At 44.0% G+C, this 18,351-nt stretch overlaps 1 protein-coding gene across 6 annotated transcripts in view; it reads left to right on the top strand.

Annotated features, from left to right (window-relative positions):
* The window catches only part of AGBL1 (ATP/GTP binding protein like 1), a 331,916-nt gene that overhangs the window by 254,475 nt on the left and 59,090 nt on the right, over window positions 1–18,351 (top strand). For 2 of the 6 annotated variants that reach the window (XM_038146648.1, XM_038146647.1), the window contains exon 23: window positions 7,602–9,494. The exons of 3 other annotated variants lie outside the window; for them this stretch is intronic. In XM_038146648.1, the coding sequence (XP_038002576.1) occupies window positions 7,602–7,908 (307 nt within the window). In that variant the 3' untranslated portion in view covers window positions 7,909–9,494. Of the gene's footprint in view, window positions 1–7,601; window positions 9,495–18,351 lie in introns of those variants that run through there. One more of the 6 variants, XM_038146652.1, reaches the window with a different exon arrangement.

The following is an 18,351-nucleotide window of genomic DNA, read 5'->3' as shown; positions in this document are numbered from 1 at the left end:
AAAAGCTCTCAAACGCTTTCAAAATCATATTTTCAGCAATTCTTTCATTATTTAGTATCCTAATGGGTTCTGGTAGTCTCACTAAATATCTTCCCATACAAGGGGCCTTGACTGCTCATATTTCCTTAGGAAGCTTAAGCTGTAGAAAGCCAAAATTTACCTGGTTTGGAAGCCTTTCCTCTGATCCTTAAACTCTAAATCCAAGCCACTACTTGTGCTTCCTGGTGGATGGGTATTATTCCATCTATTTTGCATCAGCCATCTTCTATTTCCTGTGAGTATATCTCATTTTTAATTAATATAACAAGATCACAGTGGAGCTGGTATTAAACCATCCCATAAATAAACACCAAGTTGTGGTGTAATATGGATCCAAAAAGCAAGATGTAGCTTATGCTTTCCCAAGACACTCTAAACTTTTGTTTCCCAACAATGCCTGGTGCTTGGGATTTTGGCCCAAATGTCAAGAACATAGTGCTGTACAGACATGGGCAGTCAGGTCTCAAGATTTCTTTAGGCATGTCTCTCATTGCCAAGGAATTAACACAGAAGCTGGTGCTGGATGCCAGTTTGGGGTGAATGAGCTGTTCCCCCAGCTTGGGTGGAGTGGCTGAACTTGTTTGGTGTGACTGAAATTTAACAGGTTGCCTGGAATGTCTGTGGAGGTAAAGTCAGAGTTTTCCACGTTTAGGTTCTTTTATAATTAACTTAACACCATAATAAGTGGAAATTTTACTCAGTACCCTGGTTTAGCTTGTCAGTGGTGGTGGGGATGCAGCTGTTCTGTTCATATCTGCCCTTGCAAGCGGCAGATTAATGGAATTGTTAATGTTTTGTCCAAGCCAGGTATTGCACCACGTGAAAGAAAACATCATCACAAACAAAAATGAATATGCCAGTTCACAAATCTTTCATAAAATACCCACAGGATGGTGCTTTCCTGTGCTGAAATGTGAATGTATTTAAAGAAAAAAATATACAAGACCTTAGAGCAGTCTAAGGGTGAGAGAAGAAAAACTCATTATGTTTGGGGTCTGCAGCAACTGCCAGAGCTTAATTTCGTGGCTGACTTGTATCTGTTCAAGTCACTGGGTTTTATTAATGCTTACAAGCCTACAGCTATAAGAATGCTAAAGATGCAGTGTTTGCCCTGCTCTGATATATAGATTGGTCTTCCATTAGGAGGAAATTAATGATTGTTCATAAGACTGAATCCACAGCCTCTGGCCTCTCAGCAGCTTTTCCATCCTGCAAGTCTGAAGACCAGCTTGTGTGAATTTTATTGGTTAGCATTGCAAGCACACCTGGATCTGAGCTGAGATACCTGGCACCCAGGAATGTCATGCAACGTCAGCTAGCTTTCAAATGGAAGAAAAATGCCTTCTTGTCCTGTCTGCAAACTTGTCTTTCACAGAAGGATCACAGCTGTCCCAATGGCATGGTGTAATTCAATTAAATGCAGTTATTTGCATTCATTGAAGGCTTTTCCATTTTCTAAGATGGAAATGGAAAATTGTGATGAGAGGTGTGTGCTCAATACCTCCCCTGGCCCTACAGCAGCCTCAGCCACCTTCTCACCACTGTTGGAGGCAGCCATTCCTGGGGACAAGAACAGTTTATGGTAGATGCAAGTAAATTGCTGACCCAGGGCTAAATTGTTGCAAGCCTGAATGAACATTAGGGGACAGTATTGGCCAGGAGTCAGCCTGTTTCTTCCTCTTCATGCTCTCCTTTTATTTACAAGCTGTCTTCCCTTCTCTTCTAAATAAAACCCATTTGCCCTTTACTTATCTAACTGGTGCACCAGACACCCATTTCTAATCTGGCCAAATCAATTATAAATATTGCAGCCTACAATTAGCCTGGGAACTTCTGAAAAACTAATTAGTTCGAGCCTTCGGAATGAATTGCACCTTTCTCTTGGCTATTTGCAGCAGGAGGAAAAAAAGGAAAAAAAACCCAAGCTACACTCAAAACAAGACCAAGCATGTCTCAGCCACAGCAAACAGGATTCAAGGCCACATTTAATTACGTTCATATCGCTGGTGAAAGGGTGGACCGTGGTGGGCTGAGATCCAGGGCACCTGGCACTGCCTTGGGCTGAGCACACACTTTTCTCAGGAGGGGTTGTGTGATGCAAAAGTCCTTGTCAAAGAGTCTTTGGGAAGTCCCTTGGGAGTCTACAAAGTTAACGTCATTGGTGTTTGCTGTGTAGCGACAACGGAGGGGAAAGAAATAGCTGCTAAAGCTGGACTCATCTTGCATCAGAACAGAGCTGGTCCCCTCCCTTGGTGAGGTCAGGGACTGAACAGATCCTTGTCTGGCATTCCTCAGGCCAGGAGGGTGCCAGGCTGCTGTCTGGGGAGCTGCTGAACAGCAGAGGAGAAATTAGAAAGTCATTACAAGGTGTGCAAGGCATTTTGTAGCAACTGAATCCAGACACAAAGGGCAAATTAAAGCCCTTCTTTGCTGGCATCTTGTTGCTGTAGTGTATTTCTTACAGGTGTAATTACCTGCAAGAATCATAGTTGTTTCATTTATGTCCTAAAATACTACTTTATTGAAGCAATTAAAGGCAGAATTGTACTCTGGGATTACTGCAAATGTGTCTGCTTAAGGTTCATTTTAGATTCATTACAAGCCTTCAGAAGCAGTGTTCCTGCTTTTAATAAAACATATGGTTTCCTCAAAAGCAAAACTGTGCAAGACCACACATCCCTTTTAGATTTGGTGGTGTAGATGGAATTTTAATGTCAGAAAGCCAGAAGGGCAAGGCAATTCCAATTCACTATGAAGAGGGCAGCATATCTTTAAAGCTTCAGGACACTTTGTTTACCAGCACTGGTAACTGTTCATACAATAGGTAAAACTTCTTTGGAAAAGAATGGGCAATTCCCCTTCTGCACAGGTGGTAATTGTGGTCAGGGAACTTTCTGGGGTCTCCACTCCCTGCTTGAGTGGGGGAAAACCACACCCTTCAGGTGAATGCTGTAACTGTGGAGAACTTGGCCTGTTTAATCACATAAAAATCTTTTTTTTTCTGTTTTCTATTCACACACAAGAATGTCTCATCTCTTGAAAAATTTCAGTAAAGCTATTTCTTGCATTATTTAGTCTATGAACTGTATCAGAGATGTGCTTGGCTCATTATACACAGCCACATCCCTGCTTTGGGCAGCTTCCATAGAATTGGGACATGCCATGATGGGGAGAAGGTTTAACACAAGGAGAAAATAGGGTTACAGGCAGGGTGATTATGCTGGGAGGTTATTTTTCACTGCAGAGAGAGGCTGAGGACATGTTTCCTTGTTTGTTGATACATCCTTCAGAGACAATCATTGGTATGTCCATGACCAGCAGTGGTCTACAGCCTCCGCTTTTTTCTCCTTTTTATGTGATGCATTTAAACCCTTACACTTCCAGTTTCTCTCTGACAAGGCTGCTACAAAATTCAACAGTGAGAGGAGCAATATGAAAGAAAAGTAAATGTTCCACTTCCTTCTGTAATGCATTGCAACTGTGAAGCTGTCAAGTGAAGGTCAAGCAGAAACCCTGAGCAGCAGTCACAGATTCCCTAAGAGGGACAGTTGTCAGTGCCCGTTCTTTCCAGCAGAAAAAAAATGAAAGGTTCTATTTTGAGCCAGCCAGCAGAAAACACAGAGAGTGAGTGACCCGCCACACAAGCAAAATGTGAGTGAAAAATTGCTAGGAATTACTTAGGGGTTCTCTAGTTTTCTCCATTCCCTGGAAGTGCATGTACAAGTAGATGAAAATTAAGTACAGAAGAGAGATGCCACTCATGCCCATGTGCAGTGTGTAGCTGTAGTTTATCACCACAGTTGCAGAGTGTGTGTTCTGAGGTGTGGCTCAGCAGGACAGCTGACATGAGAGCTTTCTCTCCAGCCGTGTCCTAGCAGGCTGACTCAGAATGAGGGGTTGACAGTAGGCACCTAAAAGAAGTGTTCTCCAGTCGTACCACAAAGTTCCAGTTGTGTAAGGAGGCACTGGGCTCCCTTCTCCTTCTCCTCCCATGAGCCAGCAAAAAACCCAGTATTATTTTACAGGGAATCAAATCTTGCTTGCTTTCCAAAACTGAGCAAACAAAAAAACACACCCACATAGAAAAGGAGAACTAATTAAGATTAAGTCATATCTGAGTAAATATGCAAATTAAAAATCAAAACAAAGAAATTCTATTTATCACATCATGAAGTTGCAAATTGCTGCTGTGGTTCCCATCAGCTGGAATAGATGGGGGCTATGAGGCCATAGGTTTTGAAGATCAACCAAATGTGTACATGTTTTATTGGAAAAGCTGGGGGACTGCTGGCTGTAGAATATATTTATCAGCCTTCCCCCCTCTCTTCTGCACTGTGTGCATGTTCAGTGGTATTCATAGTCTATATTTGTCTTGGATTTCTATAATGTAGTGTCATTGGTTTTCCTCTTTGTTTACCTTCTGCAAGACAACATCATTATTCTTTGATAAATATGTTTCATGTCTCCTGGGTAGGTTTTTTGTTGTTGTTTTGCATTCGGTTCTTGTTTCATTTTTTGTCAAGTGAATTCTTTTCCAGCTTTTAAAGATCAGATTAAAAATAAACAAACAAACTCCCAAAACTCTGTTGGGAAAAAATGCAATAGTCAATAGATATTGGCAATCCTGTTCCTCACCATGTTTCACCATTTGCATGGAAGGGGATGGTCTCTGTGATGTGGGGAAGCACATGCAAGGACTGGCACTTGGTTGGTGGAACTGGCTGGCTCCTCCACATGCCACATGCTGCCACGTCTTCTCTTTCAGAAGAGCCTGCTGCTTGGAACCAGCCCATTTGTGTTGCTGTGTAATGTGTTTCAAATCTTCCTGCAGCAGAAAGTGAATTATTGGGATGTAAAGTTCTGTACAGTGCAGAGATGTACTGCTTTGCAAAGTTTGTTAATTTGATAAAGATCCTCAGAAGTTTGAAGTCAGCAATGTGACTGCAGCCCATGTTGGCAGCAGGAGGAGGTTGGTGCCATCCCTTTGCTGTTTGGTAGCTCACTGTGAGACCTGTGCTGTGATCCAGGGCTGTCACTCCAGGCTGGAGAAGCCACTACCAAGATCAGTGCTAACTGCCTTGCTCATCACTGCCACAGCAAAGGAGAAAAGGACAGAACTAATGAGGAAGAAAATCTTTCCTGACCTCCAAGCAGGGTCTAAGCCCATCCTCACTCTTAGGGAATCTCTTTCTGCAGCACAACTGCCCCCCTAAATTGAGTTCTCTTGGTTTTTTTGTGTGCTGTGCAGGCAGGCAATAAAGGGGGAGCTTTGGAAGTCCATTACAAATGTTTTATCAATAAATGCTTGCTTCCTAAAGAATATCCCTTCAGTCTTCAATGTAAAGAAACGGCAGTTTTGTATTTTTTGTCTTTCCTTCTCTGTTTGTTGTCTTCCAGACTTCCCTTCATTAGCAAAATGTTTTTGTGGTAGGAGGCATTTTCCCTTTTTTGTCAGAAATACAGTCCTAAAATCACTTAAATTATTGAAAAACTCAGAAGATCCTGTTATTTGGCTTCCCAGATTTAAGTAATAATAGGGACCTTTTTTTCCCCTCAATTATCCTGTTAATGCAAATGCTTGACCTTCAGTTCCTAGGCTGCAATCTGCTCCATCTGTAAAATATCAGTGAGTTGGGCAACAGCTATGTTCTGTCCCAATGGCATTAGCAGCTCCTTAAAAATGTACAAGTGCAATATTGAAAGTGGGTATCCTTTGGTTCTTTTTGATTGCAAATCTGCAAGAGCAGGGCTTATAAATGAAAATTCTAGTTCCCCTGGGTTTAGTCAGCTTTGAACATTATCATAGGTACTCAGTATCATAGTAATTCATGCAATGCCTGCATATGAAAATTAAAAGAAGAAATCAAACCCACTGGTCAGACTCAGCTGGGACCATTGCTGTTGCTGTTTGTGCTGGGAGGATTGTCCTGGTTTGTTTGTTTTGTTTCATGTCACATCCTCATTTTCAGTATGAGTTCTTCCTGACCCAGATTTCTGAGCAGACTGAAGTAGAGCCAGAAAGTGTAAAAGTGCATAATTATTCTTTTATTTATTTTTAAGCTGTACAGCTCTATTAAGCTTTCAGAAAATCCTTTATACCCAGCCTTTGAAGTAAACTAAGCCAGAGATCAGCCTGAGAAGGAGACGTGGGTTGACACTGTCTGTTTCTGCTGCAGAATACTCTGCAGTTAAGGTCTGGAGTCTCAGACCTAGGAAAATCTTACACCTTTCTTGGAGTGCAGAAGAGGGAAGGGATCAATACATCCAAAAGCAATACTTTACACCTTTGGTATGTTCTGAAACCTCACTTGCTGGCACTGCTGTGAAACAGCTGAAAGCTGGAAGATTATTCTGGTTACTGGCATGTAAGCGAGCAGACCACACATTAAAGCTGTGTATGCTCCATCTGCCAAGCCATTCATTCTTCCCAGCTCGGGACAAATTAAAAAACTCTGGCCCAGAGGTGGAATATTATTATTCCTTTCCTTGTCCCCCAAAGCAATACATTGCCATGCTCTGAGTCTGATCGAAGACACTGACCTGGAGGTGAAAAATGCAGTATCTCTTCCCCTGATTCATCCAGACTGTAACCCAGACAGCGTTGAAATCACAGGCTTCATTCTGGTCTCAAAAAATTACCCAGTTGCCCTCATGGGCTGAGAGCCAGATGGGATGCAGGCAGCCTGGCAGGAGAAGGACCCCCAAAGCCATCAAGTCTAGTGGTCACTTTTCTGCCATAAATTGCATCAGGCAAACCTCATGCACTGTGCATTGAAAGTGGGCATGCAAGGAGAGCCCCTGTGGCCATTCCTCTGAGTAAATGGCAGGAGGCCAAGGTGGGGTAACCTGCCTTTCTGAGAGCCAGATGATGTGGCTGTGACATCCACTTAGAGTCTTTCCTCAGCCATTCAGGCTTGACTCTGAGTTTGGCCCTTCCCCAGGACACCACACTATCAAAACCTTTCCATGTTCTTCACAAAGCACAGCCTCTCCTGGTGCTTCTGCCCTCCCTGCAGCCAGTGTGCTTGAAGATCCAAGAGGCTCTGTTTCTTGTTTGTGCTGCCTCTTGTTAGCCGTGCTCTGAGCATTCACAGAACAGGAGGAAAAGATGCCAAAGCACTTCAACCACCTGGATTAATTAGGTCTTACACTAAATGTGGAACTACAGCAAGGGGGATGATGATTAAACCAGCAACCTTCTGGAAACTGAATACCTTCTTCACTGCAATACTTCAGCTTCTGCAGCCTTTGTTAGTGCCTCAAAGCAAGAATGGTATTGTCTGTATGTAAAGCACTCTGTTTCTGTATTAGCAATAGCAGTAATAATGATGGAAAGAATAATGCTTTACTCCTGAGAGGTCGGTGGGTATCACTCTTCATTTTATCACTCTTACTGGTGAGACAGACACAAAGACACACCAGAGCTTGCTTAGTACCACCTCATTCCTTATTAACAGAGCCAAGGTTGAACCCAGAAAAAGCGTTTCCCTGTTGCTTGCTCTTCCCCCTGAGAACACCTCCTCCTTTGGTGACGTCCAGTCTCTCTTGTGGTTTTTCTGCAGAAGGTGCAGTAACAGCAGCCTGGAGTCTGATGATGAACCTCCTTGTGCAGAAGAGATTGATTATGACACTGCCAGTAGCTCTGATGGTGAAGAGGAATTCTTGGAGCTAGACCAAGAGATCCAGGAGTGCCTCTCGTGTGTGGAAGGCGAGACAGAAGATGAAGGAGTGACCACAGGACAGACATGCAGCTCCAGGGCTCTGAGGGGGCTCTACATTTCCAGCCAGCCAGCACCCAACAGCACAGCTCTTCCTCTGGGTTCATCAGCACTTGGGCTGTACAGTGGGTTTGAGAGCAGTCCTGTGTGAGCAAGGCTGCGAACTGCAGAGCAGCAAGAAAATGGGTCACTGCTCATGTTTGCCTGTTTGCCAGCTTCAGCACCCTTCCCAGATGTGTTGCTCCAGGTTCTGAATGGAGAGTTGACTGTATGTTTGTGTAATTTGTATACATACATCTGCTGAGAACAACTCCTTAACTTTGCACCCGAGGCAGCGTGAGGGGCCACTAGCCCAGGTGGTACCATGTGAGATCATCCATTCCTAAACATAATCCCCAGTTTCATGGCTGCCTCTAGTATATGGTTTCATACAGATTGACCTAAGGAACAGTATTCTGAGACCAAGGAATCAGAGATGATTCTCTTTTTCTGACTTTAGGCAGCCTTTGCCTGGAGAAGTGACAGTTATTGATGCCTTTCACCAGAGCTCTCTGTTGCCATTCTCTCTTGATCTGTAGAGCATGTCTCTGATTTCTGTCTGATCAGAATTTTTACAGTGCATTCAACAGGTTGGGTCAGGCTGTGCATATTTCTGAGATGGCTGTATCTCAGCAACAGCATGGGAAATCCAATCTACCACAGTAAGGAAAGCAGCAGTGGCAATTCATAGTGATCCTCTGGAAACCTGAGCTAAATTCACCAATAGACTAGTGATGGTAGCAAAACCCAGGAGTGAATGTAGCCCAAGCATCAATCAGAACAATTTCTTTAATCCTCAAATGGAGAAAAATTAGATTTTTCCTAAAGTTGCCCCCCAGTTCCTGGGAATCCAGCACAGACAGAGAACCCACACACGTGTTCTGTATCTCTAGAGTGTGAAGCCACTTCAACTCACACTTCACATTGCCTGATCTTGCCAAATGTCTTAGACTCTGCTGCTGCAAATGGGGAATTGCCCTGAATCCAAATGGAGCTAATTTTAAGATGCAAGAGGCTCCCAACTCTGTCACTGCTTTGTGAGGCTCAAGGACAAGGATGAATGTGCTGAGTGTGTTGTAGCATTACAGCCTGAAAGGACTCCAGTGATTACCAGTGATGATTATTATTAATATTGATGCATTATTGAAAGCACCGTGTCATCTTCCTGGTTTATGCTGGTTTTGAAGAGAATTCCTAGTGCAGAACATGAAATGCTCTGATGTGTTTCTGAGCACCTTTCCTCAGACTACCTAGACAATATTTTCCAGCAGGAGGCTGATCTTTAGATAAAAAGCTTCTTCCAGTCCTGCTTGGTTTTCAGTATCCACGGATCCTAAAGTCTTCCCTAGCACATAGGAGTTCCCTGTGTCTCTATCTCTCTAGGATGCTGCTCAAAAGACAGGCAGCTTGGGTCCTTAGAAGCTGAGCTTCTAAGCCCAGACTAATTCATTAGGTGTGGTGTGTGCCTCTGTACAGATGTCCTGTTCTGCTTGGTTTAGCATGCAGCTTGTTGCACACAATACTGAATTTTAATAAAAGAGTGGCTCACAGGAAGGGACACAAAAGAGGTGAAACAGGTGTTCCCATTATAATAGTTTGTATAATACTGCTTCAAAGCTTATTAATAAAGAAACAATGTATGTGCATAATTAACTTTAAAATCCATTGTTTGTAGGCATGACAAAAACTTGACACTGTGCTAGGCAAAAACCATGCTCTGGGGTGTTCAGCACACAGCACATCCCCACAACACAGGGTAAAAAATACCATTATACATATCTGTGTCATGCATGTTTGCACCCACTTTGTTTTCTGTACCAACACTGCCACAACAGTAGATGAAGGGCATTTACCAAGGCTTGCCAGTGGTAAACCCTACTGCAAAAAAAAAAAAAATCTTCTTAAATCAGCATTTTCCTTAATGAGATGCAAATATTTGGGCTATAATATTTGGCTTTCCAGCTGTTTCATTCTGAGTTTTTTAAGATAGGGGGAATTCAGTTCAGGGGGAAAATTCTGCACTGGTGACTAAACTGTGCCGAAGTAGTCGTAATATAATAAAAGATGTATCTTCCATGTGTGTTTGGAGCCAAATGTGTATGAGCAGTGGCACCATTTCAGAGATCCCTGTGCTAGGAGCTGCAGGAGGCGGGGGAGATGGCAGAGGTCCTCAGGGTGTTTTCAGTGTATGGGATCCAAATGCAGCAGCTGAGCTGGGAGCAGTGTCCCAGGAGATCAACCACACCTGCATAAATGCTGCTGTGTGGTGTGAAAAACCTGGTCAACCTTTTCTCCCTGCGAGCATCCCTTGTGCCCAATAACTTGTCAGCAGGTGGTGAGGGTGCTGCAGAAAGCAGTGGGCAGGAGAAGCCCCCAGCCCAAGGTGAGGAAGTGCAGCGGGACACATGGGTGACCAACCACTTGGAGTGGCACCTGGATAACTTCAGGAGAAGCAGTTTTGTGGGCTGCCTCCTTTTTTTTTTTCTCCAGGAACTTCTACAGAGGGAGCAGATGCTCCTCTTCTTGTGACAGACCTCTAGAGGTCAGGAGAATGCCTCCGTGCGCACTGCGCGCTCCGCGCTATTAAAATTCTCCCTGAGTCATGGTAATTAAGCAGAGCTAGGCTCTGCACAGAGGAACGGAAGTGCATTGACTTTAATAAAACAAAGTGTAAAACAACTTTAGATTAACTCCAGCCTTGTTTATTCTTGCACACTTGTCATTCTGGTTTGGTATCCCCAGTGAATGAAGCCGTTGTCCCCTGCGCCGGGGCCCGTCACCTCACTTCAGCCCGCGAAGTGCCGAGCGCTGAGAGCGCTGCCTTTTCTTGCTGCCGCTAGCTAATCCCAAAGAATTTGGAAACAGCCGACGGAGAAAGGGAGGGAGAGAGGGAGGAGAGGGCAGTCGCCCTGCTCCCCACCGTTTTGTCCTTCCTCAAGAGTCAGCAAGGCTGTCCAGGTTGAGACTCCAGCCAAATATTCCCATAATGGCCAGAAGAGATGGTGTCTTAGAGGCGCTCGCCTGCTCCCCAGTGCCGCAGCAGTTTTGGGCTGCTGCCAGGCACATTAACTTTTTTTACTGATGCCTTTTGTCTCACGCTGACTCTCTTAGAGGCTGTGAATGGCTGGGCTCTCCTTCCTCCCCCCTCCAGTTGACATGACGTGGGTGGAGGATGCTGTGCTGAGCCCTGCACTACACTGCACCCTCTGTCTCAGCCCCTCACCAGCTCTTGGGTCTCCCGGCCACAATAGCTCTTTCCTGCCAGAGATGATCCCAAGGATGCTTTGCCAGTGTCTAGTGAAATACATGTGTGTGTGTAAACCTCTGGGCTAAAAAATAAATAATTAAACAATAAAAAGAAAAAAGAATCAAGTCAGCAAACTGAAGGAAGAACAAAATCTAATTAGTTTTATCTGCTGTTTGTTATGAGGCTGTCAGAGTGCTCTATCCTCTAGTTTTACAGCACTCTGGAAAATAACAGTGATAATAATAATAAACAACCGTGCACTGGGTTGTTTTTGAAGCAGGCAGGAAGCAGATTAAGGAGGGGGAAAGACAGCAGCCCTGCTCCTCCACTGCTTCTCTACTGCTGCCAAACAGCAGAGATGTGGGTGATAGAGCTATCTCCTGTCTTATCTGTCCTTGGACAGGATCCACTGCCCCTATCCATCCCTTAGAGATGCAAAGCCTGAGTCAGAGACTGTTTGGCAGCAATTTGGGACACTCATATAATATTTCTTTCTTTGCCACAGATCTCTTATGTGCTCTTGACCAATTTGTTTGTTCTCCCAGTTTCTGTTCCATGTGAGATAAAAATGGCAAATATAGTAGTAGTGAAAGTGGGTGCGTGTTTTTGGAATAAGGAGGGGGGAAATAAGGATATAAAACTGCCCAGGTGTTTGCCCTATACTTATTTCAACTGATGAGAGGGGAGCTGGAATTACTCTGTGCAGGAGTGTGGTGGAAGTTGCCATCGCTGGTTTCCACTTCAACGATGAGCAGTGATGATTTGCTAGGACATTTCTCTTTAAGCTGTGCTGGTTAATTTTAAAAGCCTCTCCTGTCAGGTTGTTATCAGCCCATCCTGTCCCATGTTCTGGTCCTTAAAGTGTGGAAATTTTCACTTCTCTTTTAGTGAGAGCAGGATTTGACCCTCAAAGCACTTGTATGCTTTTTCAGGCAGAGGGTTGTATAGAAGGCTCCAGTTGAAGATAATATGCAAAATCTTGGAGAACTAAAAACCCTGTCCATTGGGAAAAGATGAAGGACAAGGTTAAAGAAATAAGGTATAAATCAGAGAGGAAGGAGAGGACTCAGTGCAAGGAGAGGACTGAAGAGAACAAGAGGAAATATGAGTAGGAGGAATTTGGGGAAGACACAGGCAGAGAAATGGGAGAATTGTTCCTATTTGTGCATCCTCTTCCGTCCCCAGATAATGTGTCAGTATTAGTGCTACCAAGAAACAACCCTCTTTACTGTAGAATAAATCTGCCACTGTATTCCCCACTCCATAAACGGCAGCCAAGTCCGTATCCTCAGCGCTGCATTGTGCTCTGGGGTCTGTGAGTGCTTTTCATGAGGGTTCAGCCTCTATCATCCCTGGCCTTGGGCTTTCTCTCCAGGGACTCACATCCTCAGACAGGTCCTGGAAGATCCGTGGCATATTATTGTTGATGGATCAGTTTGTGGCTACTTTCTTCATCTTTTCTTTTTTCCTGCTTCTTTTATTTCACTTTTAAAAAGTGAGAGAACAGGAGGGAGTGAAAGGAGAAGGCAGAAAGAAGTGCCCTGCTATGAGTCTACCACCATCTCCAGAAAGATGGCAAGGCAGCTCTTTTAGCATCAGGGGCTTTTTTAGCCTTTAATTAAGCAGCTTGTAGCTCATGCATGGACTAGTGAGAAGGAAGACAGATCTGCCACTAAAAACAATCATCAGTTGGATGCTCTGGCAGTAACTCCAGTGTCAGTAAACTGCCGTAGCCTTTGGCTAACTGAGCTCTGGGCACTGAGGGGCTGGCTCCTCACCAGCTGATGTAATTGCAATCACAACCCTGTTTTCTGCCCCCTTGCTCCTTAAGGCCTGACTGACGGCTCTCCCTGAATGGGTTCCAGTGCATGCTCTGGCAGCTCCCGCCTTTGCCTCGGCATTTCCATAAAAAGCCATTTAGCTTTTCTGTGTTTGTTTCCCTGTCTGTGAAGTGGGGTTATTAATATTTATTTTCGGTGAAAGGGGTCACAAAGAGGTTTAAATCTCCAGTGTTTACTACACAATTTGATATCCTTAGAGAAGGCAAACAGGAAGGATTAATTGTTGCCTCCTTCATATATCTGCCATCACCGAAATAAAAATCCTGCCCATTACTGGGATCACTGCTAACTCCTTTCCAGGGGCCGCTGTGTTTCCTTTGGTCTCTGTGGAAGGTGGCACAGGTGGGCCAGACAAATTCTTGAGGTGAAAGCACGGACAGTGTCGACATAAACTTTGGATTTTTTTTTTTACAGCGCAGCAGTCTTCCAAGAACCAAGGCAGCATGCTGGTTAGTGAGTTAGGAAAATGGGAAATTTAATAGAGGTGAAAATGAGGCACTTGGGAAAAGAATGGAGCAATCTGGTAAACATCTGAAATGTCTCTGCCCAAGGGCTAGGAGTGTAAGGGCTAAACAGGAAGAATATAAAGCCCTAGTACATATACCAAGCTATGAGTTAATCAGCTTCCCAGACACATGGAAAAGAGAAAGTAGGAACAGCAGAAGAAGGATTAATTGGCTGTGAAACATCAGGGAATTGGTAGGTTGAGTCAAGGAAAAAGGAATACAGGCCAGCAAGCACTGACTTAGAGATTAGAGCAGAGGTGCAATGACGAGATCTCCTAAGGCAGGGAGAAGAGTAGAACAAAAGAAAAACACTAAAAATGTGTGAGGACCTCATTAATGCCTTAAAATGAGAAATTAATTGTTTTTTGAAAGTTCAAGCAGCAGCAGACACGGAATGAGAAGAGAATGATACCAAACACATGTGGATGAAATCAGAAGGGTCCTGGCAAAGAAGGAACTAGAAGTGGCTACAAGGGAAGAAAAAGAAATTCTATAAATATGCTATAAAAATGCTAGAAGGAATAAAACCGTAAAACTGTGTGCCACAGAAGAAGAGCACAGAAGGAGAGCAAAGAGTTGGAGTCATCATTGCCTATTTGACTCCCCTTATCACCAAAACAGTCAGTGCTAGATAAATATAACAGAAGTGACACTGATTGGGGTATGGGAATGGGCCGGAGCCAAGGGGTGTGAATTAAAGAACCCTTACACTGAGTGAGTGAATTCAAACTGCTTGACCTGAGGGAATTCCCCTGCAGGCTGTCCAGTGAAAACAGTCTGTGAACGGTTAGGAATGGACTTCAAGAACTTCTCCTATATCAAGAGGCCTCTTAAGAGTTGAAAAGGGCAAATAGGGTATTTGTTTGTGTAGATAGGAAAAAAACCAAAGAGCCAGGAAATTTAAATCAGCCAGCTAAGCTGAGTCACTACAGAGAAACCTCAACAAATTATGAAACAAACAATTCATTAGCTGCTATAGGATAAGAAGGTGGTAAAAGAGAATCAACATGGATTTGTCAAGCTGATCTAATTCCTTTCTTTTATTGGCTAATTGGCTTAGAGGATAACATATGTCTTTGCTTTAGGAAAGCTTTGAATACTTTCTTTTCATAAAGAATTAAAGTAATATGGTTTATATGGAGTATTTGTAAGGAAGGTGCACATTAGCTGAGGAATTACTAATGAGAGACAGGTTTCATCTCCAAGGACTTTAGCTGTCTAGAAGTTAGGCATGTGGAGAAGAGATGACTGAGAGAGGACCTTGTCAATGTCTCTCAGTATCTGAAGGGAGGGTGTCACAGAGACGGAGCCAGGCTCTTCTTCCTGGTGCCAAGAAATAGCATAAAAGGCAATGGGCAGAAACCGGAGCACAGGAAGTCCCACCTGAACAGGGGGAAGAATTTATTTCCTATGAGGGTGCCTGAGCAATGGAACAGTTTATCCAGAGAGGTTGTGAATTCTCCTCCCCTGGAGATATTCAAAAGCCATCTGGGCACAGTCCTGAGTGATGTGCTTTGGAGGATCCTGCTTGAGCAGGGAGGTTGGACCAGATGATCAGCAGCAGTCCCTTCTAACCTGACCCATCCTGTCATTCTGTGACAGTCTAAATTATTCTGTACAGGGTAAATGTAGAGAAACAGGCATTCCCACAGGATCTACATCCTGTGATATTGGGAAAGGATCATTTGTTGAGCTATTTTCTTGCCTTGTAAACTTCTGAGTGAAGTTAAACTACCAGATCAGACAGGACTCCTAGCAAATGGAAAATCCATTTGCTTTTTTTCAGACAATTCCATATCTTTTTGTTGAAGTTCAGCTCCATGTTCATACACCTTTATTTATGTGAACACAGCTGCCAATCTCACCTTCAGCCTTTCCAGGGCTCTGCTTCAGAGCTGCCCACACCCATCTCTGTAAGCCCATCCTTTGCTCGGACAGCCTCACTCCCCCAGTGCTGAATTCTGGTGATCTGGGGGGGGGGGCTGCATCCCAGAGGGAGCTGGGATCAGACCAGGCACTCCCACTGGTGGCTGATGTCCAGGTAGATGCCAAGAGCCCTGGAGCAGGGAGCTCACACTGAAGCCACTGTGCCAGATGGCCTGAGTGCTCTCAGTTGTAAGAGCTGCTTTGTACTTTTTAGCTTTACTGATGCAGAGAGAACATTTTGAACTGTCTAAGCCTTCTAACCTTGTATCATTGGCACACGAACAGCAGCAGCACACTGTTGAACATAATAACAAGAGGGAAAGAGCTGTGGAATTAAATAAGAATTTAAATCTTGGGGTTTGCAGCTCCGAGCTAGAAGCTTTAGCTGTGTTATTTCCAGGAATTGGTTGAGTCATGTTTGAGAATAATGGATAAGATTAATTCCTTCGTGACTGTGGCTGAATAAATTATTTGCCAATAATGATTTGACTTCTTCTAGCTGCTTTTTCTAATGTGTATGATGCAAAAAAATATTTGCTGTATCCTGGGTGTGTGTGCTGGGTATGGTGCACTGGTCCTTGGTATCTGGCAGTGAATTTATTCCCCAAAGACAATTTTCAATGGGATTTACCCCAGAGCAACCGAAGGCAGGATTTGATCCTGCATTCCTGTCATATTCAGAATGATTCATTTTTCACCTCATCAAGTAGGAAGACAGAAGAGAGAGGGAAAGTTATTTCACTCTGCACAACAACCCCTTTTCTTCAAAGTGTGATCTGCCACAGAGCCATGAGCAGGGCCCATGGAGGGACACGACAAATGTTGCTTGGCAACTCCACGCCACTGATGGGAAGAGCTCTGCAGGCTGAGCATCGCAGAGGGATCGAGGCAGAGTGAGACAGAGGCACACCAGGATGCTTATTTGTGTCTGGCCCTGTTAGAAATTACACCACTCGTGCCCTGGTAATTGCTGTAGACAACAGACAACAAAGTCTATTCTGTTGGGTGGGAGAGTAATAGCAGGTCATAAATGCTGAAGTGTCCCCTGCCCACTCCCCAGGCACAAAGGGATTTTGGATCTATTTATATCCTGAAGGTCACTGAATTCTTCCCGGTTTAGCTAGCTGTGAGCAAACCTTAAAATGGCTCAGAGGTGCTGCTGCTTGGTTAAACACCTACAGGGAACCAAAAAAAGCCTATTGTCCTTTGCAGCATCACACAGCTACCTTGCCACTTGTCACAAGTGTCAGAGGGTAGTGGTGGTGCAGCCCTGACAGTCTGAGGGTGCCAGAGAACCCACATTTGCAATGAGGCTGGTTGTTAAAACTGAGCAGCAGAGTTTTCAGGCACAGTATGCCTTCATCAAGTTTTGTCACTATTGTAAATTAAATGGAACTAGATTGGTCTTGCAAAGCAAACCCCCTGTGGCTCATATGTTAGCGCACTCTGCCAAAATCTGAGTTGCTTTCAGCTGCAACTCCAGCAACACCTCCCTTTGTGTACCTACACAGAGAGCAGTGTTTGGTTTATCGGGCCTAATGCTGGCACGAGGATCAAAAGATCCTCAGCAGACTTCATAGGGAGTTTAGTAGAAATGGGATTTTGGGTGCAAAGGAATATTCTGTTTGAAGCTTGAAGTTCTGCTTGCCACAGTATGATTCTGGGGAGAGTAAAGTGCTCACTTAACTCTGATTTTGTGCAGTATTAGACTTTTCAGCGAGCCCTAAAATTTTGGACTGAGAATGGATGTTTGCAGAGAGCTGGCTTTTCCTAACAGCCTGCAATTGCAACAATCCAAGAGTTTTGTTTATGGAAAGTACCCAGACTGTAGTAACACTGCAGGTTTTATCAAAAATCACTACATGCCTTTGAAGGTTTTCAACAACCTGTGTAGACAACACATGTGAAATATCCTCTGTTGTTCAGTGTTAGAGGGGTTTTTTTGAGTAGCATAATGTCTTGGCTCTTTCTAAGTAAAAGAAGCTAACAATGTGTATCAAAAATTGGATTTTTTCTTTTTCAAACTGTCTGCTGCACCTTACCATCTGCTGGAATAGGTGGAATAGCCCTTCATTTTGGAAGGGCTGTTTATTTTTTTTTCTCCAAGTTGCAGCTCCTCTACCCAAATATCATGTCTCCTCATTTCCTTGCTACCTGGGCACAAGCTTTAGTGCGTTGAGCAGTTTAATCCAGGTGTGACTCCTTCTGGCCTTCATTTTTTCATGCTGTTATGGAAATTTCACTGAATCACAGGCTGTTGTTACTTGTGGCTACATATGGCACTGCCTTAAAAGCCTATGGAAAATGTCAGCTTCTGACTACAACTAAATACACCATCAATTGTCTTCATTTTATGGAAATAAGTGAGTGTTACCTGAATTATTCTTTCTCTCTTTTTTTTTTTTTTTTTTTTTGTTTGGTTTGGTTTTCTAGTTTAATTGAGGCTTTGTCTTTGTGAATCTTTCTAATTTTTTTCACTGTCTCTTCTTTCAGACTAATGGAAACAATTATATGTTGTTTTCTGAGGAGAGTTTCTTCACCCTATGGCACACTCAACCTTATTCTGGTTTTCCTTCCTCAGGTGCTGCTCTACTTCCTTTCTCATTTTCCATTTTCCCCCTTCCTTCACAAAGATGTACCAGGGAACAAAGAGCCCACTGCCTGCAGCCCTGAAAAGCTTTGCTTTGGTCTCTTGTGCAGAACACTTGCCCCACTGATTGCCTTTGGCCCTGCCTGAGGAGAGCAGACAAGGATGTCTCTATTGCATGGAGGGCAGGGATTACAGAAAAGCATCTTTCTTAGGCGTTGGAGGTCACACCTACCCCCTCTCAGACATCTCTGTATCTCTATGGATGAGGCTCTCCATGACCTCTCTCCCTGACAGCTCCACTCAGATCTGCCCAGACAGGTGCCACTGCCTGCCCAGTGCCCTGTGGGTGCCATCCTGCTGCCTCCTGCTGCTGGTTCAGCTGGCTCTCAGCTTCCAGTTCACATCCTACATGCACTATTCATAGAGACTAGACAGAGGAAGCTGG

Source organism: Motacilla alba, chromosome 10 (genome assembly GCF_015832195.1).
Source record: "Motacilla alba alba isolate MOTALB_02 chromosome 10, Motacilla_alba_V1.0_pri, whole genome shotgun sequence".
NCBI lineage: Eukaryota > Metazoa > Chordata > Aves > Passeriformes > Motacillidae > Motacilla > Motacilla alba.
This window is presented reverse-complemented; position numbering and strand designations above follow the sequence as displayed.